The following is a 26,907-nucleotide window of genomic DNA, read 5'->3' as shown; positions in this document are numbered from 1 at the left end:
ACATGAATAGAAAAGCATGCAAAAACCTACATGAACTGATGAAATGAAAAGTAAGCTAAGTCAAGAAACCAATACACAATGCCACAATATAAATGGGAAGAACCACAAAACATTCAAAAATAAATGTTTCAAAACAAGAATGACTCCAAAGAAGAAACATAAAAAGATACCCCGCCCCCTCACACACACACACACAAGGTGAGGAGTTCTAAGGGACACAGAACAATGTATGTATTATGTGTTGCCAGATGTTTTCCAACATACTGATTAATTTTGCTGGGGTTGTTTTCTCTATATCCTTTTAGTTTTTTTCTTTTAAAAAGTTGTTTATTATATGGGATGAGTCTCAATGAGGGGGAAGAAGAGAGAGAAGGATACGGAAGAAAATTTAAGAAGTGTGAAATGGGGCAGCCAGGTGGCACAATGAGTACAGCACAGTATAGCACCAGCCCTGGAATGAGGAAGACCTGAGTTCAAATTTGACCTCAAGGCATTTGACACACTTACTAGCTGTGTGACCTGGGGTGAGTCACTTAACCCCAATTGCCCTGCCTTCTCCCCTCCAAAAAAAGAAAAAAGAAATGTGAAAACAAAGGATGTTAATAAAAATTTATTTTAAAAATTAACCTGGAAATCAGATCAAGGAGAGCTAATATTAGAATTATATGACTCTCGGGGCAGCTAGATGGCGCAGTGAGTAGAGCACCGGCCCTGGAGTCAGGAGGACCTGAGTTCAAATCCGGCCTCAGACACTTGACATACGTACTAGCTGTGTGACCTTGGGCAAGTCACTTAACCCCGATTGCCCTGCCAAAAAACAAAAAAAAAAAAAAAAAAAAAAATTAAAAAAAAAAAAAGAATTATATGACTCCCTGAAAACTATGATCCAAAAAAAAAAAAAAGGCTTGGATACTATGTTTCAGGAAATCATAGTCAACAAACATTTATTATTTTCTAGGCACTGTACTAAGAGCTAGGCATACAAAGAAAGGCAAAAAAGAGCTCACAGTCTAACCATAAATGAAAACTGCAAGATCTTTTTTATATTCGTTTATAATTTGTGCCTCCCAGTGCCCAACCTTAATGAACAAAAAACAAACTCCAAAACAGGGAAATATGTAACACTTATCATAAACATGCACACAGTCCAACAAAACAAATTTCTACGATGTCCATGCCTGGAAAATTACATCTCTCTGCATTTTAAGTTCATCGCTTCTCTGACAGGTGAATGAAACTATTAGACCCACAGGGCAAAGTGAAAACCTTCTGAAAAAAAGCCAAAAAGCAAAATCCCAAGAATATCGACCAAAACCCAGAGCTTCCAAATCAATTAAAAAATACTCCAAGTAGCCAGAAAGAAAGGGCTCAAACACCAAAAAACCACTAACAGGATCACAATAGACCTGGAAACTGCTGCTATAAATAAAAGTGATCTCAGAATATAGTATTCCAAAATATCTAGGCTCTACTCCTTGAGAAATCCTTCTACTAAAAGGTGCTTCCTCTCCTCCAACTGCCTTCTGATCTCATCATTCAACTGAAGAAACAGCTCTCTCCAGTCACCAATTCACTGTTTCAGTGCAAATTCTATCAGCCCTTTCTCAATCCTCATTCTCCTCCACCTCGCTTCACTCTTTGACACTAATGATCACCACATACTCCTTTATACTTTCTCCTCTCCAGGTTTCCATTAGACCATTCTCTCCTGGTTTTTCTACCTATCTTACCACCACCTTCAAAGTCTCCTTTGCTGGATCTTCATAGACGTCATCACCACTGACCAAGGATGTCCTTCCTGTCCTTGACCTTATCTTCTTTTCTCCCTCTATAGCATCTCACCATATCATATCAACTCACATGTTCAACTACCATCTCTATGTAAATGAATCTCACGTCTAAATATCTTGCTGTAATCTCTTTACTGAGCTCCAGATCATATCACCTTTTGGACATCTCAAACTTTATGTCCTATTGACATCTCAAACTCAAATTCCAAAGCAGAACTCATTTTCTTTCCCCAAAAAAGCCTCCCCTCCTTCAAACTTTCCTATTAATGCCCAGGGAACCATTATCCTCCGGACGTCACCCAGACTTGCAGTTACCATGGCTTGCAAACTGGGTATCATCCTGAACTCCTCACTCTTACTCAATGTACATGCACGGTCCGTAGTCAAATCTTGTCTCCACCTTCACAATAATCTCCCATATATATTCCCCTCTTTCTGCTCACACAGCCATTGGATATAATTCATCACTTCTCTCTTAGACAAATACAGTAGGCATCTAATTGGTCTTCCTCTCTCATTCCTTCTCTCCTCATTCCAATCCATCTTCCTCGATTTCCTTACAATACAGGTCTGACATCTCTTATCCTATTCTGTCTCTTTCCTAAAAGGTCAAATACAAAGTCTTTGGATTGTTTTTTAAAATCCTTCACAATGTGACACCTTCTTAACTTTCCAGTCTTTCTCTACTGCACCTCACTCCCTTCTACCTACTCTATAATCTAGCTATGGCTATTTCTCACATATTTTTTTTTCAAGGTCACAATGTATATTTATTCTCCACACATCAGTCTTCACCATAGTTAAAATTGAAAAGTCAAAAATATTGTGGATGATGGATTACAGGTGATCATCATTTTGTTTCCTGCTGGTCATCTAGAACACTCAAAGCTCATCTACCTCCCCCAAAAGGCTCCCTGAAAGGCCCCCTGAAAGGAACAGGTGGAGCTACCCTTTCTAATTATCTAACAGTCATCAGGAGATTGAGACAATGTCAACTTGCCCCAGTCAAATTTCATGACTCATATGGCCGGCTGGGCAGTAAGACTGATGCACGAAGCTCAAGCTGCTCTATTTGGTGAATGGGAAATGAGAGTCTTATCTTTAGATTCTTTGCTTTTGTACTACCCCCCACCCCACCCCACCCCCGCCCCCTTCCTGGAAGGGGAAAGAAGAAATAATTATGTATATAGTACCTATTATGTATGCCAAAGACTGGGCTAAGCACTTTATAAATATGATCTCATCTGGTGGATGCTATTACTATTCTCATTTTACAGCTGAAGACACTGAAGCAAACAGAGGGGAAGCAACTTCCCCAGAGTCACAAAGCTGGGAAGTGTCTGATGCCAAATCTGAAGCCCCAAGCTGTACCCACTGCACAACTACTCCCCTTCACCTCCATCTCTTAGCTTCCCTGGCTTACTTTCAAGACTCAACTTCTGCAGGATTTTCCAGGTGGAAGGAGATAGAACTTACTATTTCCTATAATTGGCTTGCAGGAGAAAAGTACATAAACGTGTTGCCCAAGTTGTTAAAACTGCAGCCCCAATTTCTTCACTCTCTATTGATCAAAATGATATGTTTCCACTGATATTTAGCTGCATCCCTTAAGTTTTGGTATGTTGTCTCATCATTTTCAGTGGTGAAATTTTCTATTGCTTCTATAACTTGTTGACCAAATCTTCAAAATTATGTTATTTAGTCTCCAAATACTTTTTAATTCTCTCTTTAAAGGTTCTTACCAAATATGTTTTTTATTGCATCATATGATCAGTATACCATGTGTTGTGTTTCTTCTTTTTTTACATTTTCGGTAAGGTCTTTATGCCCCAATACTGTTTTAAGTATTATTTCTTCTTCCTTCTTCTTCTTCCTTCTTCTTCTTCATGTTCAGCTGAAATTCTTTTCTATTACCATTCAGTAATTATGAGAAATCTATAATCTCTAGTTTTTCCAATGTTTTATTCAAGTCCTTAACTTCTTTCTTGTCTATCTTCTAGCTAGATTTGTCTAGATCTGAAAGGGGTACATTAAAGTTGCACACCATTGATTTCCCATGTTATCTCTTTTTATCTTATCTACAGTTACCATAGTGTTATTTGAAATCATGACTACTACTTCTACTTTTTCAAATTCAGATAAAGTATAATAGACTTTGCTCTAGACCATTTTAACTCTATGCAAATCTTTGTTTTTCAAGTGGGTTTCTTACAAGCATATTGTCAGATTCTAAGCTTTCTTATACAGTCTGCCATCTCCTTCTGTTAATGGGTGAATACATCATAGTCATTCACAGTTATGATTTCTTAATTGTGCATTTCCCTCTAACCTGTCCACTTGTAATTTTTCTTCTCTTTGTACAAATAAGATGGCGACAGAAGAAAGGGAACTTGCCTGACCCTTGTGTTCCCCCTGTTACTGCTGCTGCTTTCTTAACCTGCACCTGATTCATGTTTTTCACTCTTTTTTCCTTTTAATCCTCCCTTCATATTCCTCCCTCCAACACTTAAGTCTGTTTTGCTTCTTACTATTCCCTTACCAATCCTGCCCTCCTTCTTAGACCCTTCTCTATCCTCTCCTTTGTCCCTGGTCTCCTCTTGATTCCCTTTTGAATTTAATGAATTTCTAAATTAATATCTCTACGTGTATAGGGATGTGGGGATGGGAAGGGGAGGAGGTAGAGGAAGAGAGGGAGTAATGGTGTTAATCTATCTGAGTCTAACAAAAGGGGACACTGAATAGGAAAGGGAAGTAAAAGGAAAATTGATGTTAGCTATCTAACAAGCAGGCAGCTCAGTTGTAACTTAAAAGCTTATCTACAGCCAAGTCAAGCAAAATTCTCATTTAGGAAGACAAAGAGTTAAGTGCTGGTGAGGTGTCAAAGCTAAATCTACAGAGGAAATCTGCTTAGCAACAAAAAACTAGTATGGTCTAGGTAATATTGATGATGTATCTAAGCAAACTGAATTAAGAAATGCTAGAGTAAACTAATTCAAATAAAGATAGGTTAGAGGTTCTATTGTTTCCTTTGAGGGAATCATTACAGCTCCTTAAAAATGAACATTACAAGAATTAAGATACTATTTCATCGGGTACTACACTTGCCATAACCAACTTAGAAGAATGATCTTTTAAAATGGCTTATATTTAGGTCCTTTGAAATGACATCTCCAATTACTCATTAAGTATTAAAAAAGTATACTGCATTACTTAAGTATTAAAAAATATAATATAAAAAAACCCAATCCCAAAGTCATACCTCAGTTGTTACCTGTTCTTACACCCAATCTCAATTTACTCGTTTTCTTAAATATCCAAATTATTTCATATAGAAATATGTATAAAGTCCTTAAGCACTGATTTCACATTTTCAATGTATGAAAATTAGTAAGAAGCAAACAAATGTATAATTTATCTAGAAACAAAATGCTGAAAACCCCTTGAAAAGGAAAAAAAAAACCTTTTTCCTCCTCAAACTGGTTTGATATGATGGCCTGGACCAATTATTACGCAACTAATGCTCTTTAAATAATTGGAATATAGCTAAAGTTAGTATAAATTCAATGAAAAAAGTGAACCTCTTCTGTTATCCAAGCAAGTGTTTATTTCATCACTACTTGGACATTTAAATTATACCCAATTCAAAAACATGTTAAACATTAGTCAAATAAGATGACACTTTTCAGTTGATATTACTATGTGACATCAAAGGTTGTTCTGCAGTTCTGATGTTAAAACTTGTCAAAAGCAAAATGAAATTGTAAAAGCAATAGAGAAAAAAGATCCATGCAAAATCACTTTTGAAAACTGTAAAAACTGTACATAGCAAGTCTGACATAATTGGAATGCCAAACAGAAAATGGGAAAGTGCCACAAAAGTTTTCCTATTAGAAAATAAGGTATTATTCTTGGACTAATATTACAAGTAGCCTGATGCTGAAACTGGACCTACATCTGGAAATAAATCATGACTGAACAGCCATGCACAGCAGCACAAGCACCACCAAGATCCGGTCTCTTCTAAAGCATTCAGAGTCAGCCTGAATCCAAGAGCAAAACACTGACCAGGCCAGAAGAATAGTAAGTTCCCTTGGGCTAAAATTTAGCGCACATAAAAAAAAAAAAAGACTGACAATAAGAAATAAAAATCTATGACTTATGAATACAATTGTAATGTGACAATATTCCAGAATTCATCAAAATCTCTTTGTCCTCCCCACCGCCTGTATGCAAAAAAAAAAAAAAATTCGCCTTCAAAGTACCTCAGTAAATCTGCTAGTCTTAAAATAATAAAAACCACCTGCTCCATGTGTTGGCCAGAACCTTTTCTTTAGATGTATGGTATTCTGAATTACAATAACAAACATTTTGATTTTTAAGACATAATTGAAAGGAAAAAACATTCTATTTCCAAAAATTTATAAAAAGAAAAACCAAGAGCTAACTATATGAAATTTGCTTCACTAATTAAAACATTATTATGATCAGAACTGCATGAAAATATGAATAATAAAAAGTTACCCCAAAATGGCAGAAGACTCTGGGGAGGGAGAGAAGAAGGCCAGGGGAGACATGATTGTGAGGTTCACGATTTCAAGCTAACTTGCAAAAATGATATGCTTCATTCTTCACAACAAGATGTTTTTGGTTTTGTTCTGCATAAAATGGCATTTGATTTGAAGACATGATCTCTAACATTCTAAACACTTTCTATCATGCATGACGAGCAATTACTATAATAACAGCTTCCATGCTACTCACATGTTCGTGCCATGATGGCTTTAACCTCCAAAGAAAAGCAGATTACATTTAAATATCCGTCCCTTGATTTTTCTTGCAATGATATATCCTTCAGGACTTTGAATACTGACATTCTCTCACTGGATCACTCTTGACCCTACAACAGCTTTCAGGTCCCCATTTTAAAACAATTAAGAATCACCAAAAATGAAGGTGTTAAAGTAGAAGTCAACAGCTTATATAGTATAAGAAAAACATCACCAGGAAGGGAAGGTCTGAAATGAGTTCTCAGAAAGCATCCCGGAGCCAGTGTTTTATAAATGGTACCATGGCTCTTTTGGATAAGAACACTAGCTAAATGTCAACACAGTCAACTAAAGACAACAATAGACAAAAAGAAAAACACTAAACTTCACAAACAATGCACACTGTGAAAGACAATGGATTGATTAACGAGATTAAGAAACACAACTACACAGTCTTATTCTATGGGGATGGATGTTGTGTTATTATGTCTATTAAGAAGTAACTGGACTAACATCTAGGTAATGCACTTTTATAAATTCTTATTGTCAAACTCACCTGATTCATTTTGAATTCCTGTTGTGTTCTGTAAAGATACACACAACAAAGAAACTCCTTTGATTACATGAGTCCTAAAAAGAAAAACAGACAATTGTAATATGTACCTACCTACAAATGTACAGTGATTCAAACCCACACACAGAACACTACAGAGTTGCTCAAAGGGATGTTCACAAAGCAACTGTACAGCAAACCGACTCCAACCTAAACGAGGTCTCCCCATCCATCAGCTTTGCCATCACCGCCTATAAATGCGGACCTCACTAATCCTTCCTGTTTCTACATCACATTCTAAAGCTAAAAGTAGGCTTATTAGGAAGGATGACATCGACCTTCTGATTTGGGAGTTGCATCATCCTTAATAACAATGAGATCAGCTTTTTAACATCTGGAAGTAAAATTTTTAAATACCCCTTTTTTTTCAATTAACACCAAATTTAACAGAAAGTACTGTTTGACAATATTTTTGTTTTTCAAGTTTCTAGAGCAGGAAAGCAAGGGAATAACAGGGCCTCAGGGCTTTTCGGCACCTGAAAAGTTTACAAAGCATTTTCACATATGGAGGACCATGGGTTCCAGAGCTGGAAGAGACCTGAGAGATCATCTAGTACAACATTCATTTTATGGATGAGGAAACCAAGGCCATGAAAAGTTGAGACCTGCCCATATTCAAAATGGTGGAATAGGCGAGGAAGCCGGCAAACACCAGTCAAGCCTTTTTTGTCAAGTCCAGCATTTTCCATTAGCTTTGCAAAGCAATAGTAGATGTCGAGAAACAAGTCAATCTTGGCAGTAAATGTAGACTGTTTTGATGGAATAGACTCTCTAAATTCAACCTCTGATGCAATATTATTTTCATTTAATTAAGTGAAGCTAAATTATCCACAATAAAAGTACAATTATGTTGATAGTATAATTAATCACAGGCCACAGAGTAACATTACTCACAAAACACATATGGCATATTTCAAAATACAATGTTAAATTAAAATGGCCTATTGTACCATGAGGATTCTTTCTTCATTTAGTTTGGAAACAATGTTTTTATTTGAAAAGTGTGCCATTTCAAATACAACTTTCATTGTAATACAGTAAAATTTTGGGGTTCACTGGTGTATATGTGTATACACACACACACACACACACCCCGGTATACATGTTTATATACATAGTGTAACCAAAGTTTGAGGGCAGTTTTAGGCATAGTACATATTTTGCTGAAACTAATTCTTATATCTCTAAGAAATTGATTGAGAGCTAAAAGGACCCAAAAGAACATCTAAACCAGCTTCCTCCTTTTACAAAGTGAGGAACTCCAAATGGCCTGTAAGTAGCCAGAAATCTAGACCAAATCCTAACTCCAAGACCGGTTTCTTTCATACACTTTCTTTTCTACCCAAGTACCCTTGGGCAACTCATATAACCTCTCCGATCCTCAGTTTCCCCATCTACAAAATGAGATGTTTGGCTTAATGGCCTCTAAAGTCCTTTCCAGCTCTAAATCTTTCTGTAACTTACAACAGACATCTGCATAACTTCTGTATATTTGCTCTACTTGATATTTCAAATTAAATTAAAATTTAATTATAGTATTCTTTGTGAAAGATATTGTTGACCCACCATAGCACATGTCTTCCCAATCCTTTAAGGAAAATGGATTTGAACTGATCTACCAACCTGACCTTTCTGGTAACCAACAAATAGCAAGATGGTTGTTGGCTGTTTGAACTACAGCCTCCAACTGTGAAACAGAACAAGGCTAATTATCACAAAGACTAGAAACTGTGGCCTTGGTCTCATTCATTAGCACTGTGCTCTAACCAACATGGGTACAAAAAATAAAGCATGATTTATATTTTATTTTGTAGTAGAGTTTAGAATTTATAGTAGAGTTTATACTCTACCAACACAGAGTTCAAGAATCCCAGAATCATCTCCATGCCACTACAATGCATGTAAAAAAAAAACATCAGTGAAGGAAGATAGCAATTTAACAAAAATGAATATAACTTCTTCAAGACTCGTCATTATTATTTACATCAATGAGAATAACACACAGTAACATGGTATGATGTTCTGGGCTACTACGTTATGTTCAGTTCCTTGCCTTTACATTGAATCCTCCCCCAACCTCATACAGGCGTGTGGTTGGGGCTAGTGACCCCTTGCCTATACTCCACAGAGCATTCTCCAGTCCCTGCAAAATGCTGAGTGTGCATCTTCTTCCCCCCTCTCCTGGCCATGTCCATTCTTCTGTTACTTCTCACCAATCTGCTCTAGGCTCTCTTCACTGCTCTCTATTTCTGTCTACTTTACCTCCATTGCAAAAAAAAAAAATAATAATAATTTTGCCCACTTTGTGCCAATTTTCAAGTACTTTGGCTTTGGCACTGGCAGAGCTTGGCTTGGGAAATCACCATCAGTCTCTGAGAACATCCTTTTCCTCATGTTGGCAAACCAAGCAGAAATGACAACTTTCCAGATTCTTTAAGCTTTGCATCCTCAGACCTTCTAGAGCAGGGGTTAGTCATTATACTTTACGTCACAGACCCCTTTGACTTTTATACATTTATGTACATGTAACTTGTAGCCTAGCCAAATGTTCTAGATATGTGATTCTCACGAATAAGCAGCCTTGATTTCCACTACTCTCTCTCTCTCTCTTCAAAATGTTTTCAATATACAGTTTGCTAAAGGTGTGACTCTGTATAAGGTTATCAGAACACTAGTATCAAAAAATCTAATGTTCAGCAATATGGAAGATGGACCAGGAGCCAGACAGCCCTAGGTTGAAGCCCTGCCTCCTATGCATATTGATTATGGGACTCTAAGTTATTCAATTCTAAATTGCAAAATAGCTGTGATCAGCACTAGCAGAGTCTTCCCACGGGGAGTTCCCTTTACATAAAAGAAATCAATGGTCCAGGTCCCACCCTCAAAGTCAATTTGAAATAACTTGCTGTCAAAATAAATTAAAACCAAGAAAAAGGGGTGAGATGAGGTGGGGAGGGATTGGAGAGGACTGTCTAACTAAGATGGGTATATCAGTAGTTGCAGGACTGCTGCAATATCAGACTATATCCTCAAAGTCAACAAGACATGAAGTACAAGTTACAATGCCATACACTTTTCAGGTGTATCATTTTGTAAACAGACCTTAGATCTATATTCTCATCCTCATACACATGCTTAAGAGATACTATACTAAAATTTTAGCAAACTTGAGAACTTCATCTATAAATCTTAGAATGTGAGAGGAACTTTTCATACACACTGAAATCTTATTAACAGGTATCAAGTTTTAATTTTAAAACAGTAATAAACAAAATTGTAAAGTTCCAAGTACTCTTTTTTTTTGTTTTTGGAGGGAGGAAGGCAGGGCAGTTGGGGTTAAGTGATTTGCCCAAGGTCACACAGCTAGTAAGTGTGTCAAGTGTCTGAAGCTGGATTTGAATTCAGGTCCTCCTGACTCCAGGGCCAGTGCTGTACTCAATGTACCACGTAGCTGCCCCAGTACTCTCTTCTTTTAATGTGGTAGGATGTTGAAAAGCTGTACTCTCCTGAACCAAGCAGATGGATGTTACATTTTTTGCTAAAGCAAATTTGGGTTAAAAATTGTGGATTAAACAACACTGTGTCCACGCAGCTCTGGCACAGCCAAAGTCTACATATCTCCTTACAAAGGTCTTAGGCCTTTCTTTGATTTTACTCCCTCATCAGTCTTTTCTGATACAATTTTAATTAAGGAGGGGCTCCCAAATTATGACTCTTCACTTAATATAACAAAATCCTTGGTTTGTGTGTATCACTGATACATTTTTTAACATTATCATCCAATTAAATTCAACAGACATTTACTAAAAACCTACAATGTGCAAGGCAAGAAGCCACTCATGTCACAGTAGAAGAAGTGTGACTCAGTAAGCACCTATTAAATGTCTCCTATGTGCCCAGCACTATGCTTTGGACTGGGGATACAAAGAAAGGTAAAAGACAGCCCCTGCTCTCAAGGAGCAACCAGTTTTCCTCTATCTTACTTCCTCAGTACTCTCTGATCCAGTGACACTGGCCTCCTTGCTATTCAGCCCTCAAGATATCCTGGTGTATCAGTAAGGCAGCCATAACAACATAGATGATAATAATAAAAATGGCCATGTGGTTCTACATCGCAAAGTATGAGAGACTCTCCACACAGAAGGCAGAAGAAGTAAACCACTTATTCAGACACCAGAGAACCAGATCCTACAAGCCATTTACCCAATCCATCAGAGCAGTAAAGTATTCGGTACACAATATCACAACATGGAGCTTCACCATCCCAAAACCTCTCTGACCCCCTGCTGGGAACTTTCTAGAAACAAACTTGCAGTACAGCCAAGTCAGCCTGTTCACCTCTAACCATCACAACTCCCATTAGCAGCCACAACTGCCCACCCACTCTCTAAGCATTTCCTGTGACATAACTTCCTTTTCCTCTCAGGAAGCTCCTCCCACATGTGACAGGCTTCCTGTGCCATAAGCAGGTCACATGGCCTATTAATGGGTGGGAAAGGTCTTCAAATCTAAATTGCTATTATACCTGGCACCAGACTAAGGGAATTTTCACTGCCTCTCCCCCATCTCTGCCCTCTGGCTGCCTGGCTTCCTTCAAGTCCCAGCTTAAATCCCATCTTCTAGGAGAAGTCTTACCTAATTTCCCTTAATGCTAATGCCTTCCCTCTACAAATTATCTCCAATTTATCCTCTATATATCTTGTTTGCACATTGTTTGCATGATGTCTCTCCCCATTTGACTGTGAGCTCTTGAAAGCCAGGGACTGTCTTCTGCCTTTTTTGTATTGCCAGCATCTGGCACAGTGCCTAGAATACCATAGGCATATAATAAATGCTTACTGACTGACTAATGAGGCTATCAAGAAAGGCCTGGCAGTGCAGCTATACTTTGAAGAAAAGTGGGATGGATGGAATTCTATAAGGCAGAGATGAGAAGGGAATACTTTCCAATATGGGGAACAATTTGTTGAAAAGCACGGAGGATGGTGAAAAGCAGGAACTTGCTTAAGCTCTCCCCCAGACCCCTCCAAACACCTGTAAAAAATGGCTCTGAACAAATTCTAGAGCTGTAGAACCCACGAAATAGAAGAAGGAAGCAGAGCTCCAGCCCAGGAAAGCCTGGATGGTCGCTGGGAAGGGTCTATCACTCGGAGCTGGGAGCGGAGCACAGCCCAGCATGGGCCATGCCAGGAACAACCAGACCGGGAGCCGGGCTGAACAGGCGGTAGGGCCCTGAATCATTGAGCTGTGGCAATTACCAGACTTCTCAACCCACAAACGCCAAAGACAACAGAGAAGGTTAGTGGAAAAACTGCTAGAGTGAAAGGAGTGCACAGTGGCCCTAGCCCCAGGGGCACGGAAGTGGTGTAGCTCTAGGGCTGCTTCCAGAGCTCCAGCTGCAGTTGCTTCCAGCCCCAGGCCCATCCTGTGGGAGGAATTAGGTGGCAGATCAGAGCAGGAATACAGAGCCTGCTTGGATTTGGGTCACGGTCCGGGTTGGTGGTTCTTGAGGGAGGAGGAACGCTGGTGTGGCAGAGTTTGCTGTGTAGAAGTACCTCTGAAAAAAGCAGCACAGGACAAAGTACTCTCTACAAGCAGTCATATACTGACAAAAACCTCAAGGGTCAAGTAGTTGGCTGGGAACATGAACAGGCAGCCAAAATGGTCTCAGATTCAGACTCAGACTTTGGAATCTTTCTTTGGTGACAAAAAAGATCAAAACATACAGCCAGAAGAAGTCAACAAAGTCAAAGAGCCTCCGAGAAAAATATGAGTTGGTCTCAGGCCATGGAAGAGCTCAAAAAGGATTTAGAAAAGCAAGTAAGAGAAGTAGAGGAAAAATTGGGAAGAGAAATGAGAGTGATGGGAGAAAACCATGAAAAACAAGTCAATGACTTGCTAAAGGAGACCCCCAAAAAATACTGAAGAAAATAACACCTTAAAAAATAGACTAATTTAAATGGCAAAAGAGCTCCAAAAAGCCAATGAGGAGAAGAATACCTTGAAAGGCAAAATTAGCCAAATAGAAAAGGAGGTCCAAAAGACCACTGAAGAAAATACTAACTTAAAAATTAGATTGGATCCAGTGGAAGCTAGTGACTTTATGAGAAATCAAGATATTATCAAACAGAACCAAAGGAATGAAAATGGAAGACAATGTGAAATATCTCATTGGAAAAAACACTAACTTGGAAAATAGATCCAGGAGAGATAATTTTAAAATTATTGGACTACCTGAAAGTCATGATCAAAAAATGAGCCTAGACATCATCTTTCAACAAATTATCAAGGAAAACTGCCGTGACATTCTAGAGCCAGAGGGTAAAACAGAAATTGAAAGAATCCACTGACTGCCCCTTGAAAAAGATCCCAAAAAGAAAACTCCTAGGAATACTGTCACCAAATTCCAGAGCTCCCAGATCAAGGAGAAAATACTGCAAGCAGCCAGAAAGAAACAATTTGAGTATTGTGGAAACACAATCAGGATAACACAAGATCTAGCAGCTTCCACATTAAGGGATCAAAGGGCTTAGAATATGATATTCCAGAGGTCAAAGGAGTTCGGATTGAAACCAAGAATCACCTACCCAGCAAAACTGAGTATAATGCTCCAAGATAAAATGTGGATTTTCAATAAAATAGAAGACTTTCAAGCTTTCCCACTGAAAAGACCAGAGCTGAATAGAAAATCTGACTTTCAAACACAAGAATCAAGAAAAGCATGAAAAGGTAAACAAGAAAGAGAAATCTTAAGGGACTTACTAAAGTGGAACTGTTTTGCTTACATTCCTACATGGAAAGATGATGAGTGTAATTCATGAGACCTTTCTCAGTATTAGAGTAGTTGAAGGGAATACACACACACACACACACACACACACACACAGATATATATATATATAGACAGAGGGCACAGAGTGAGTTCAATATGAAGGGATGATACCTTAAAAAATTAAATTAAATTAAGGGATGCGAAAGGAATATATCGAAAGAGGGAAAAAGGAGACATAGAGTAGGGTAAATTATCTCACATAAAAGTGGCAAGAAAAATCAATTCCTTGGAAGGGAGGTGGGGGCAGGTGAGGGGGAACAAGTGAATCTTACTCTCATTGGATTTGACTTGAGGGAATAACATACACATTCAATTGAGTATCTTACCCCACATGAAAGTAGAGGGAAGGGGATAAGAAAAGGGGGACTAGAAGGGAGGGCAGATAGAGGGAAGCAGTAATCAAAAGCAAACACTTGTGAAAAGGGACAGGGTCAAGGGAGAAAATTGAATAAGGCAGGGAGAGGATTGGAGAGGGAAATATAGTTAGTCTTTCACAACATGACTATTTATGGGAGTGTTTTGCATAATGATACATGTGTGGCCTACGTTGAATTGCTTGCCTTCTTAGGGAGAGTGAGTGAGGAGAGAAGAGGGGAGAGAATTTGGAATTCAAAGTTTTAAAAGAAGATGCTCAAAAAAAAGTTGTTTTTGCATGCAACTGAGAAATAAGATATATAGGGAATGGGGCATAGAAATCTATCCTGCCCTACAAGAAAGTAAGGGGAAAGAAGATGGGGAGGAGTGGGAGGGGGGTGACAGAAGGGAGGGCTGACTGGGGAACGGGCAATCAGAATATATGCCATCTTGGAGTGGGGGGAGGGTAGAAATGGGGAGAAAATTTGTAACCCAAAATCTTGTGGAAATCAATGCTGAAAACTAAAAAGTATTAAATAATAAAGTATGGAATAAAAAAAAAAGAAAGTATTGAGGTCATCATGTGAAAAACTGAGACACAATATATGAGACAGCATGGAGCAGTAGAAAGAACACTGAACAAACCATTAAAATACCACCCCCCCCAAAAAAAGGCACAGAATATCAAATATGTAAGGAAAATAGAAGTAGGCCAGTTTGATTGAAATGGAGAAGTATTGAGAAACTAGACCAGAAAGGTAGAGGAGCCAGATGGTGATTTGTTTGGGGTTGGAGGGGCTAGGGTCTATGTTTTAATAATAGCAATTTGGCAATGGAAGCTATTAACAAATAGCAGTTTATTAGCATTACAAGGATAGTTTGGCAACAAGTGCTCAGTAAAGATATAATGACGACAAGAAGCACGGAATTTGTTAATTAACAGGAACCTCAATAGCCACTTACCCATATCCGAAAAAGAATCCCCACTACAACACACCCAGTAAGTAGGTTTTCAGTCTCTGCTGAGCCTATTACCTTCCCAAGGTACCCTACTCCAATTCCAGCCAGGTCTCATTGTTAGTAAAAGTTTCCTGACCTCAGGCTTAAATTTCCTCTTTGTGACTTCCACCCACAGCTCCTGGAGCCCACTGGAGACCGAGAGAACAAATCTCATCCCTCTTCCACATAACCGAGCCTCAGCCACTCAGAGAATAACGATTACCTTCTGCCCCAACCCCTGCCAAAAAAAAAATCTCTCAAACAGCACACAGTCTCCCTTCAACCAATCTCCCAACAGCATGGATTGAAGGCCTATCCCTAATACTATCCTGATTGCCATTGCGCTGGATTTTCTCTAACCTAGCAACATTATTCCTAAACTGTGGCTCCCAGAACTGAATAAACCTCCCTGGATATGGCCAAAAGAGAGTAACCTTAATGGAACTATCACCCCCTTACTCCTTAAAGCTATGTGATCTTAAGATAGTCCATGATTCCACTAGCACTCTTGGCTATTATATCACACTGCGGACTCACTGAGCTCAAAGTCCACTAAAATTTTTAACACTGTTTGCAAACTGCCTTCTAAGCATGCCTGTTCCATTTAGTTCTTGGGTTCTGAAAGTCAACTTCACTAGGGTAAGAGTTTACATTTATCCCTATTAAGTTACAATTTATTAGATTTGGACCAATGTTTCATCAAAATACTATTTCCTTGTAACACTTTCGTCTACTAGTTAGCAAAGGCTCCAGGCTATGTGCCATCTGAAAATTTCATAAGCCTACAATCCCTGCCTTTAAGCCAACTCACTGATAATGTTAATGGCACCAGGTCAAGCACAGATTCCTTGTACAGTGTTGAGGACACTGAACAGTCAAGGAGACATGGATTCAAATCCTGCTTCACTTGCTAACTATGTGACCCTGGACAAGTCACTTATCCTCAATGTGCCTCATTAACTTTATCTGTAAAATGAAGGGGTTCAACTTGAAGTTCTTCCAGCTGTAAATCTATAATCCTTGCAAAGCTGCAACCAAACCAATAACTTCTTTGGAACCAGCCATTCGTCCAGTTGTAAATACCTCTTTATTTTTTCCATGAGAATAGCATGAGACACTTTTGTCAAACGCTTCCCCAAAGTCTGCCCCTATTACATTATCAGGGCATCTTCAGCAATATTATTACCTGCTTCAACCCTAACTGTACTGACCAATTTTGTCCCAGAGAAAGGACTACAGATGGTGAATGACATATGTGTGTGTATGTGTAAATGAATACGTATATATACATATATCATCTGTGCTATCAAATGTAGTCACTTGTGTTGGTCAGTTTTGATTATTTTTTTCCTCCAATTTATAAGAGAGGTTTATTTAACAGAGAGCTGGGAAAGGATTTTGAAATAAAAACAAAAAGGCATTAATAATAAAACTTGTCTTTAAAAAACTATTAGCAAATAGCATAACAGTTGATGGTGAAGGTAAAGAACAGAGAACTACCTATACAGTCCAGGTAAATAATCCAATGTCTGAGTCAGCCAAGTGTCAGCCAGCCATCATAAATAACAAACTAGATGGGAATAACCCTGGTGGTCATTCAACGATGCCCAACAGATGAGCAACTGTCTCTACTGCACAGATGCACAAACCAAAATACACATAAATCATGTGGAAATTCCAGAAGTCTTAAGAGATATGGGGCAAAGTACAACCTGAGTTTCAGTTTCCTTTTCTGTAAAATGAGGCTATTTCACTAGTCTCCAAGATCCATTCCAGCTTTAAGTTCTATAATTCTCTGTCTTCAGAAGAAAAAGCGTACCACACGAATAATTCTAGGTAAACTAGGGATTTGCTAGTTAAAATAAAAATTTTAAAATTTCTAGCCATTTCTGCAGCATAAAAACCCCAATTTATTTATTTATCTGTATTTGAAATTACTATTGCCATCACAAGAAAAGTGAAAGAAATTAAAGAAATAAGAGAAATAAATATCTTAAGCCACTCAATTTAGTACAATTGCCATGCATTAATTTCCTTTCTGAAGTGTTTCAGTGATTTTTTTCAAAAATTACAATGGTATGAAAAATGTCCATAGGTACTGATTCACATCTTTTATAAAATACTTGGCAATTTTTCTGAACCCCTAGTGTGTCTTCACACACTGTTCCACTCAAACTATTTTCAGATTTCTTACTACACAACTACATGTCAATGTTCAAATAGAAAGAGAATTCCTAAACTCGACAAAAGCCCATCCCACTTTTTGAGTTATCTGTGCCTTCTCAGAGGAGTGAAAATATAGTAACACCTGGTGTTTCACCTGAAATTATCTACCGTGATACACCGAACCACTCAGTCACGTCAAGTGAAATCAACAAGCGTTTACTAAATATGTGCCAGGCACTGAAGCACTAAGAGACACAGCCCTTGCTTTCAATAAGCTCATATTCCAATGAGGGAGATAACATGCAAATAACTAGGTACCAACAGGTACATATTCAGAATAGATGGACAGTAATCTCCAAAGGGAAGGCACTAGCAGCGAGGGGGCCCAGGAAAGACCTGCAGAAGATGGGGTTGGAACTGCTGTAAATCAAGAAATCAACAAGCACATAATCATTTATTACGTAGCAGGCACTGTGCACTAAGTGCTACGATTACAAACACAAAAATGAAAACAGTCCCTGTCCTCAAAGAGCTTGCTTTCTAAAATGGGGAACAACATGAACATATAAACAAATATATATATATGATGTCTACAAAATGAATACAAGATAGGGAGGACTGGGAAAGGTTTCATGGAGAAGGTAAATCTAGAAGGAGACTAGGGATTCAAAGAGTCCAGTGGGAGATGGGGAGAAAAGGTATATTCCAAGCATGGGGGATGGCCAATGCAAAAGTACAGTGACAGAAGATGGATGTTAAAGGATGAGAAGACTGGAAAGGTAGGATGAGCCTGAGGTGTAAAGAGATTTCAAGTGTTTATTCTGTTCATCATAAAAACCCTTCACAAAAGTCCAGACCTCCAAAAACATCATTTCAAATGTGCATAATTTAAATGTTAGAAAAAAGGTAAAACCTAGTCACATGATGAGAATGCTCTCTCAATCTAAACTGTTGAAGAGCTAATATTTCAATATACAGTCCTTACTTTACTACTCCCTTTCTTTATAAATAACACTCTAATGGCTACACGATTTCCTCCATGTGGGTATTCCCTCCACTGGTAAAGTTTACAACCCTTCCAGTCCTCATAGTGATTCCTGGCCGTGGTTTGGCATAAAAAATGATCCACTCAATGAACTAGAGCCCATTTTCTAGTTCTTTTAATATTGGGGAACGACAACACCGAAACAGCATTTGAGCTGTCTGTCTACTTGTTTTGTTACTCCTCAATCTCAGTGAATTCCAGGCCTCTCTCCTTTTTGTAGAACATGTCTTTCATGATGACTTTAAAGCCATATATAACACACAAACTACTGTTGGGAATATGCTGCAGCTCGCTTACTCTAACCATCCCCTCCAATTCAGACTAACAAGCTTTTGTTTATAAGTTACTACTATGTGCAAGGTATTGTCCTAAACACAGAAGATAATAAATTCAAAACTGTCCTTGCCCTAAAGGAACTTTCATCTGAAGGGAGAAGAAAGAAAGATACATTTGATCAAGTACATAGATTTCTAAGGAGGGAATCTAAAGGAATAGGGAAAGGCCTCCTGTGGCTAGTTGCTTCATTCCATTGTCCTTTGGGTCACTTGCAATTCTGATCTGCCCGTTCAACTTCATGTCATAATTTGGGCAATCTACTTTTCATCCACTTTCTCTTTCCACCATGAACATTTCGGCCACTTTCATGTGGCAAACACTTAGCTTCATCTAGGTTTGGTCAGGTTCCAACTCAACCCAATTAGCATAATGTTATCTGAATAGGAGAACTGAGACAACTTCGCTATTGGATAAAGTATCTCTTTTCTACTTAGATTGCCAGTATCATGAAGGATGCCCTGTACAAACTCGGAAGTTTATTTTTAATGTCTTGCCAAGTTACTTCTGGAAGTTTTTAACAATTACAAAACACCTTCTTCATGGAGAGCCTTTAAAGGTCACATTTTGTTCTGCTCCATCATAGAATGTTAGAAGTGGAAGGGTCCTCTTAGACACCAATCCACTGATTTTTTCAGATGGGGAAACTGACAAAGAGGGGAAGAGGCTTGTCCCAAGTCACCCACTGCATCCCATGTTTCCTTCACTACACCACACTGCCTTCCTAATGTCAGCCTTAACTTTTAAGAGCTACAAAAAGTGGAGATACCAGCTAATGTTACAAGATTTAGGTCTGATTAAAACAGTCTGATTTTCAAACCTGGAGCAGTAAACAGTGGCACAAGCCCACATGAAGACGCCCTCAGCAAGTTCACAGTGGGCAGAATTTTATAATATCCCCATCATACCCAACAGAAAATAAAAAGCTCTTCTTCTAGAAAACCTAATAGAGAATAAACTGTTTTAACTTTGCAGAACTAGAATGGGAAAATGAGGCTGATTAGAACTTTCCTTTTGTTTAAAATGTGAAGGCCATAAAGCTATGAAGGCAACAGTCCAATGATATTCATCCTTGCAAAATTTTACACTAAAGACCCAGTTAATAATACCTATGGACAAGGGCTCTTCACCCCCAAAAATAAATGAATAAATCAGTATTTAGACTAATCTTCTTTAGGTTAAAAATAAATACACTCTTTTCTTAAAGCAAACAGACAGGAAAGGAAAATTCAGTATGGCTCAAACCAGCAATTCTAAAAATTATGCTATAAAGAACCAGCATCAAAATAAAATAATATAAATTGCTTTACATCAGTATGTAATATTTCAAATGACTGCTACTGGAGAACTTCCTTTTAGAAATTTGCCTTTGTGCTCATTTAAAAAAAAAAAGACAGGATGTTATTCACAATTGTGTTATAAACAAAGAACTCACCAGTGGCTTTTCCCAGGTGGTCCAATCAAAACATTTGTATTCAAAATTCATTTAAGTAACTGTCATAAAGCAATAATTATATAATTACTTTACAAAAAAAATGGAACTAGGACCAAAAGTAAAGCAAAGCTAATATTCTAAGAATAAAGACTATGGAAAAAATTAAATATGATTGAAAAAATCCAAGGTATCTTTCCTGCAAAAAGCTCAAAACTACTTTCAGGCAACTTTCAATATCCTAGTAAAACTGAAAGGAGGTATGTATAATCTCTTCTTCAAACCTGGGGAGACCAAGGCAGAGAAAACGGTCAAGTCACAAGTCCTTTGGTCTCCTAGTTCTCAGTCAGTGCCTGGGTTACTTGTGTTACTGTCATTCTGCAGACTGTAGCACAAACCACTTTAAAATGCATGGTTTTCACAATCTGGCTAGTGCATACAGGGCCAGCCCTAGAGTCAAAGTTCCGAGTCCTGTCTCTGTCCTACTGGCTATGGGTAAGTCACTCGCCCTCTCAGCTTTCAAAAAAAAAAAGAAGATAATTTCTAAGCAAGATTGGAACTTAGAAAGAAGCCACTGCTTGTAGAGGGAGTTTCCACACTGAGTTCCCTACATTAATAAAATCACAGGTGCAGAAAATTCAAAAAAAAACCTTAAATTTGCCAACCACCACCCTCAAAGGGAAATGAGCCAAAGGCAGGTTAATGTCCTCCAACAAGTTAGTATCAGAGATGAATGTGTGTGTAGTTTAGATTATGACCAACTAAGCAACTTCCACTGTCACAAAGTACTTCTCTAAACACTATGCAAAAGACATTCACTATACTTGAAACAAGAACCTATAAAACTATAGTCAAAGCTCAGCAACCTTTAAATTAAAAAATAAATTTGAAATATAATATCCCCATATTTCACACTGCAATTAAGCATACAGACAGTATCAACCGCAATATGTATAATTCCATACATGAAAGTAAATTTTCTCATGATTTTTGTAGTATTACTTTTATCTACTTAATGCTTATGAGAATACCAGGGACTGTCACCATCAAAAAAGCTTAAGGCAGTCTTACTATAGAGAAGTTCATATAAATTGTATTTTACCAACTTCCAAACCAGAATCTCACTTATAATACTAACATTTGCATTTAGCTGTGTGTATCTTAAGTACACCATGCTGAAAAGTGCGTGTATACGCCGATACACACACATTCTGCTGAAATGGAAACAAAAACAAAACCCTCAAAGCAACCACACTGAGCATGTGCTGAGATGGTTAGGGATTGGGAACTTTCCATATAAGGGTAATCTGAAATACATTGCTAGAGATAAATAAACACACAACACTTTCTTTGCTGGAGATACATGGGTATCTCCAGCAAAGTATTTTAGTTTCTGAGGAAAGGGGCGTTTGTTTTTATGCTGCCCTGTATAAGGACCACAAGTATATTATTCACTAAGCATCTTTTTCAATCAAATCAATTTATTAAACACCTATTAAGTACCAGACACAGTGCTGGAGAGTGGGGGTTGGGGTAATACAAAGAAAAACACTGAAACCACTACTTGTCCTCAGGAAGATTACATGGTACTGGGATGGGGGTAGGTGGGTGTACACATGTAAGTGGAAAGTATGTACAACATAAAGTAATTTTTGTTGAGAGTTGTCAGGAAACGCCTCATATAGGAAGTGGAGCTTGGCTGTGCTTTGAAGGAAGGACAGAGATTCTGAAAGACAGAAGTGAATATCCCAGGCATGTGGGGCAGAAATGTCACATGTGGAACAAAAGCCAGTTTGGCTGGATCAAAGACTACAGGAAGAGGGGGTCATGTGTAATTAAGCCTGGAAAGCTGTGTAAATTTGATGGACATGGTAATAATTCAATTAACACTGGGGATACTGACAGTCAAACTGACTTTCATAAAAATTCCCTAGCTCCAAAGTGCAAAATGGTGGCTTCCAGAGTAAAACTTCCAAAAAAGAACAATTTACAAAGTCATAAAATCAAAGAGCATAAAGAGACTTCAAGGGGGCAGGTAGTTCATGCCCATCTTCAGAAAGGACTGCAAACAAATCTTAATAGTCAGATAAGAAAATCCTAAAAGGTCTTCAGAAAAAGAACACTATAAAGCACTCTCAATCCAGCCTTGGAGTTAAAACTTCAATAACACAAGGAAAATCTCGGTGTCATTTTGGAGCTCTCTATACAGATGAGGAAACTGAGGGCCATAGAAGCTTTTAAAGAACGTATTGCACCGCTATCAGACTCAGACATAAATATCGTGGGTGATTCGTGGGCATTTAACTATTGATCCTAATTTCTACAAGAGAATGACAGAATGTTATCTCAGACCTTTATATCAAAGCTATAAATGATGCTTATATGGAAAGTTCCAATAGCTAACGGCCTCAGCACATGCCCAGTGCAGTTGTTTCCACTTTAGCAGTGTGATGCATTGTAACAAATGGGGTGAACTCAAGTCCAAGACCTCAGTCCCAATTCTAGCTGTGCTAATGACTGTTTGGCCTTGGACAAGTCACTTCATCCCCACAGGCTGCCAAAAAAGAACAATTTACAAAGTCATAAAATCAAAGAGCATAAAGAGACTTCAAGGGGGCAGGTAGTGCCCATCTTCAGAAAGGACTGCATAATAGTCAGATAAGAAAATCCTAAAAGGTCTTCAGAAAAAGAACACTATAAAGCACTCTCAATCCAGCCTTGGAGTTAAAACTTCAATCTAATGCAAGCAAAATCGTAGCGTCATTTTAGAGCTGGAAGAATTCTTGGAGATCATCAATCTAATGCCCTCTCTTTACAGATTTTCTTTTATCTGTAAAAAGAGGGTAAACTAGAGTATCTCCAAGGTCTCCTGTAAACCTAAACTTTCTTGTGTATGTAAAAAGTGACAGCATGCAATTTTCTTTGCACCAAATTAAAAATAGTCTGAAAGCAAGGCTTACAAAGATACACAAACAAGAAGGCTGCAAATCACAACCTAAGTGAGTCAATAACTATAAAAGCTTAAAATAGACCAATATTGGGAAAAAAAACTAACTTGGGAATAAGGCACTTCACCCAACAAAAGCACTACTAATCACAGCTATCTGTGTAGTTCTTGTATATGCACAGAGAAGGATTAACAGCACAACTTGAAATTAAAAAGGTTTATTTAAAAGGTTATTTATTCCAACTGCAATAGTGGAAAATATATGCTTAAATTCTAGAAAACCATCTAAATTTTGTGTATGTTAAGTTTGTACAGGAATGCTTTATTTTAAAATTCATAAAGAAACCTGTTTAAGCAAACCTTATCCCCAGGACCTCCCTCCACAAGATGTTTTGCAAAAGCCCTGAAACAGTGACACATGGTTTAAAAAAAACTAAGCATCTTAGTAAAGGGGCCAACAGCAAACCAAAATGATGCACAAAGAAAAACTGAAACATGGTAGGAAAGAATTTTATGGATCCTAAGTCAGAGAATCCAAAATTTGAATTTCCTGTTTTTGAAGTTTTAAGAGAAAAAAAAGGACTTTAGCAAACATATTATTAACATACAGGCAGGCAATTTTCTCAAACAGAAAACTTTTTCAAAACACAAGATGACTTGTAACAGGATCAAGCAAAAGGGGGATACAAGTACTCCTCTGAAAACTTTTGGAGGAACTAAACAGACTTATTTCAAAAGCCAAAAGCTTCGGTTAACATGGAAGTAATAACAGACCATGGCTCTCGATTACCCTTCCTTAACTTCTGAATATTTTCACAAAGAGAATAGATATTTTTCTAAAATGACTAGAACTCAAATACAACGGCTCAAATTAAAATTAATTACAAACTCTAAGGGAAAAAGAGTCAAGGAAAACACCAACTAATTGCTTGACTTTTTTTTTTTTGTCTTTTAAACAAGTAACCTGCAGAAAAGGCATTTTAAAAGAACTGGCCCATCAACCTTCCTTCCCCCATAAGTTCTCATCTTAGAGTTTAGGCTGTTTCCAAGTACAACAGTGAGGATAGAGCAGGCCTTCAGTCCCGAAGATCCAAAACAACAACAGGTGGAAACAGAGAAACTAACATCCATTTTATGCCTTGAAAAAAGGTCCCCCCGAGTAATCTGCAGAAACTATTACTAATTTATCTTACATTATCAATAATGCTCCCTAGCACTTATAAAAGATGGCAAAGCTCTGTACAAAATGCAAACTCATTTGATACTCAAAACTAGGCCAGGAGGCAGGTCCTATTATGATCCCCATTTTCCAAATGAAAAAACTGAAGCAGGTTGAGTGACTTGCCCAGAGTCCCACTGTCTGTGGCGGGAATCTGATTCCCTGGCCCCAAGTCCATCCCCTACACGATCTAGCTTCCTATTCCCCATCTGGGTCGTGTCATCCATCACTACAATCCTGAGGCCGGGAGTCACAAGAAGGCAGAATGGGTCCTACCTCTACAAGTCTTCTCTAGCCAGGGCTCTGCACACACTGGATGCTTAACAAACGTCTGTCGAGTTTAATTGTTGCAGAATTGCTTAATCTAAAGCAGCCTGCTTTCACAAAGCTGTTTATACGAAGCTGCATGAGAAACAAAATGATCCTATTTGATTGTCATTAACAAGTTTATTTGGAGGAACTGCAATGGATTTAGGCATAATGACAAGCTGCGGCAATTTTATTGCATATTAGGGGACCATCAAAATAATTGTTACGGAAATATCGAAAATGCACGACACAACTTCCAGGAACAGGATAATAGGCTTTAGAGTTGACGAGGAACCAGAGGGATCCACCTCCTCATGTTGCAGGTGAGGAAACTGAGGCCCAGAAAGCATGTACGGGTTGGGCACCACCCCAAAACCAAAATCCTTTCTACTACGTCGTGCACCCTCTCTTATCAAACTTGGACAATAAAAAAACTTTAACACAAAACAGTAAATGCAAACCCAAAATAAAAAATTTAAAAATAAGGAGGCGGCAGACCGGAGGTATTAAAACAAAAATCCCTCTTCAGCATGAGCCTGCAGGGAAGGAAATTCGTGATTCTAAGAGTGTGTACCTGCGCTGCTGTGCATGTGCGTGCGTGTGCGTGCGTGTCTGCCCGCATCTGTGTGCCCGCCCGCGAGTGAGGCTGGGGGGAGGGGGTCCTCCTATTTATTCCGCTCAGCGCCCCCCTCCCCCGCCCCCACCCCGGGAGTCTCAGACTCCGGCAGGGAGAGCCGGGGCTGGGAGCGCGCTCAGCGCGTGCGGCTGCGGTGGCCCGGGCAGGTGCACGCGGCGGCCGCAGGCGCGCAGGCGGGCGGGCGCTCGCGCTAAGTTGGCCGGCGAGAGAGAGAGGGAGAGAGCGAGAGGTCCCCGAGCGGGCGCGCGCCCCCAGCCCCGCCGCCCCTCCGGCGCTCCCCTTTCTCTCTCCTCCCCCTGCCGACCTCCCCCCCGCCCGCAGTCACCTGCCTCGCTCCCTCCCTCCGTCCTCGCGCGGCCCCTCCCCCGTGCCCTCCGCTCCGCACCCAGACGAGCAGACGGATAAACGGACGGACCGACGGAGGGGGCGGCGGCGCCGTCGTCGTCGTCGTCGCTGTCGCTCCCCGGCCGGGCTCCCTCCTTCCCTCCTCCCCCCACACGTTCCCTCCCTTCGTCAGTCCCAGGCGCCGCTGCCCGTGGTGAACCCGGGCCGAGCCGCTTACCTGTGCCCGCCGCCTTCGCCGCCACCCGCGGCTCTAAGGATCCCAGAGCAGGCGCAGCCGCCGCTGCCGCTCCACACGCCTCAGGGCCCGGGACTCTCGGGACGCCATTTTGTCTCCCCGCCGGAAGTGACGTCCAGGGCCGAGCCGGCGGGAGGGGCCGGGCGGGGAGTGGACGGGACCGAGGGTGCGGGACCCCGAGCTTCGTGACCGTGGCTCGTCTCCTGGATTGAGCTTGCTCGCTTTGACCAAGCCCTTTAAAGTTCATGTAAGAACCAGGTCCTGGCAGCTATGGCACTCAGTTTCCCCATCTGTAAAGTGACGGAGTTGAATTCCACAGCCTCCAATACCACGATCCTGCGAAGATTCACCAAACAGCGAATGCGAGCTGAAAATAAAAATTAAAACGAGGCGGGAGGCTCTAGTTCTGAATTCGAACCCAAGTCTTTGACTTCAAATCTTCACCTTCATCCTCTCCACCTCTCCAACCTTCTTCGCTCTTGGCACTGCCTTGTGACATTGGGGTCCCAAGAGTCATCTGGTCCAACCCCCTCTTTCTACTGAGGGAGAAACTGAGACCCAAAGGGGTCTTGCCCAAGTCTAGTCAGCAGCACCTGAGATTGGAACCCAGGTCATAGGATTCTAGATGGCCACGTCAACAATATCCCGCAGTCCTGTCCCACTCCTAAGCTCCGGTGATGGAGATGGACGTTTTGAATATCCGATAGATATCTTAAACTCAACATTTCCAAAATAATCTATTATCTTCCCCCCCCCCAAAAAAAAAAACTGACCCCTTTCAAACATCTCTTTATTTGCAGAAGGAATGACCATCCTTCCCACCCATCTTTGCAGAGGCTCTCTCTCATATCTGTAATGTTGTCCCTTTAAAACCTTGGAATTCCT

General features: G+C 39.6%; 1 protein-coding gene across 2 annotated transcripts in view; it reads right to left on the bottom strand.

The window, feature by feature from the left end:
- PRDM2 (PR/SET domain 2) overlaps positions 1-26,099 on the bottom strand; it is a 210,939-nt gene extending 184,840 nt beyond the window's left edge. For both annotated transcript variants that reach the window (XM_036747096.1, XM_036747094.1), the window contains exons 1-2: positions 26,005-26,099; positions 7,113-7,186 (exon numbers count right to left, since the gene is read on the bottom strand). In XM_036747096.1, the coding sequence (XP_036602991.1) occupies positions 7,113-7,121 (9 nt within the window). In that variant the 5' untranslated portion in view covers positions 7,122-7,186; positions 26,005-26,099. The remainder of the gene's footprint in view (positions 1-7,112; positions 7,187-26,004) is intronic.
- Positions 26,100-26,907: the final 808 nt, after the last annotated feature.

Source organism: Trichosurus vulpecula, chromosome 2 (assembly GCF_011100635.1).
Source record: "Trichosurus vulpecula isolate mTriVul1 chromosome 2, mTriVul1.pri, whole genome shotgun sequence".
Lineage (NCBI taxonomy): Eukaryota > Metazoa > Chordata > Mammalia > Diprotodontia > Phalangeridae > Trichosurus > Trichosurus vulpecula.
This window is presented reverse-complemented; position numbering and strand designations above follow the sequence as displayed.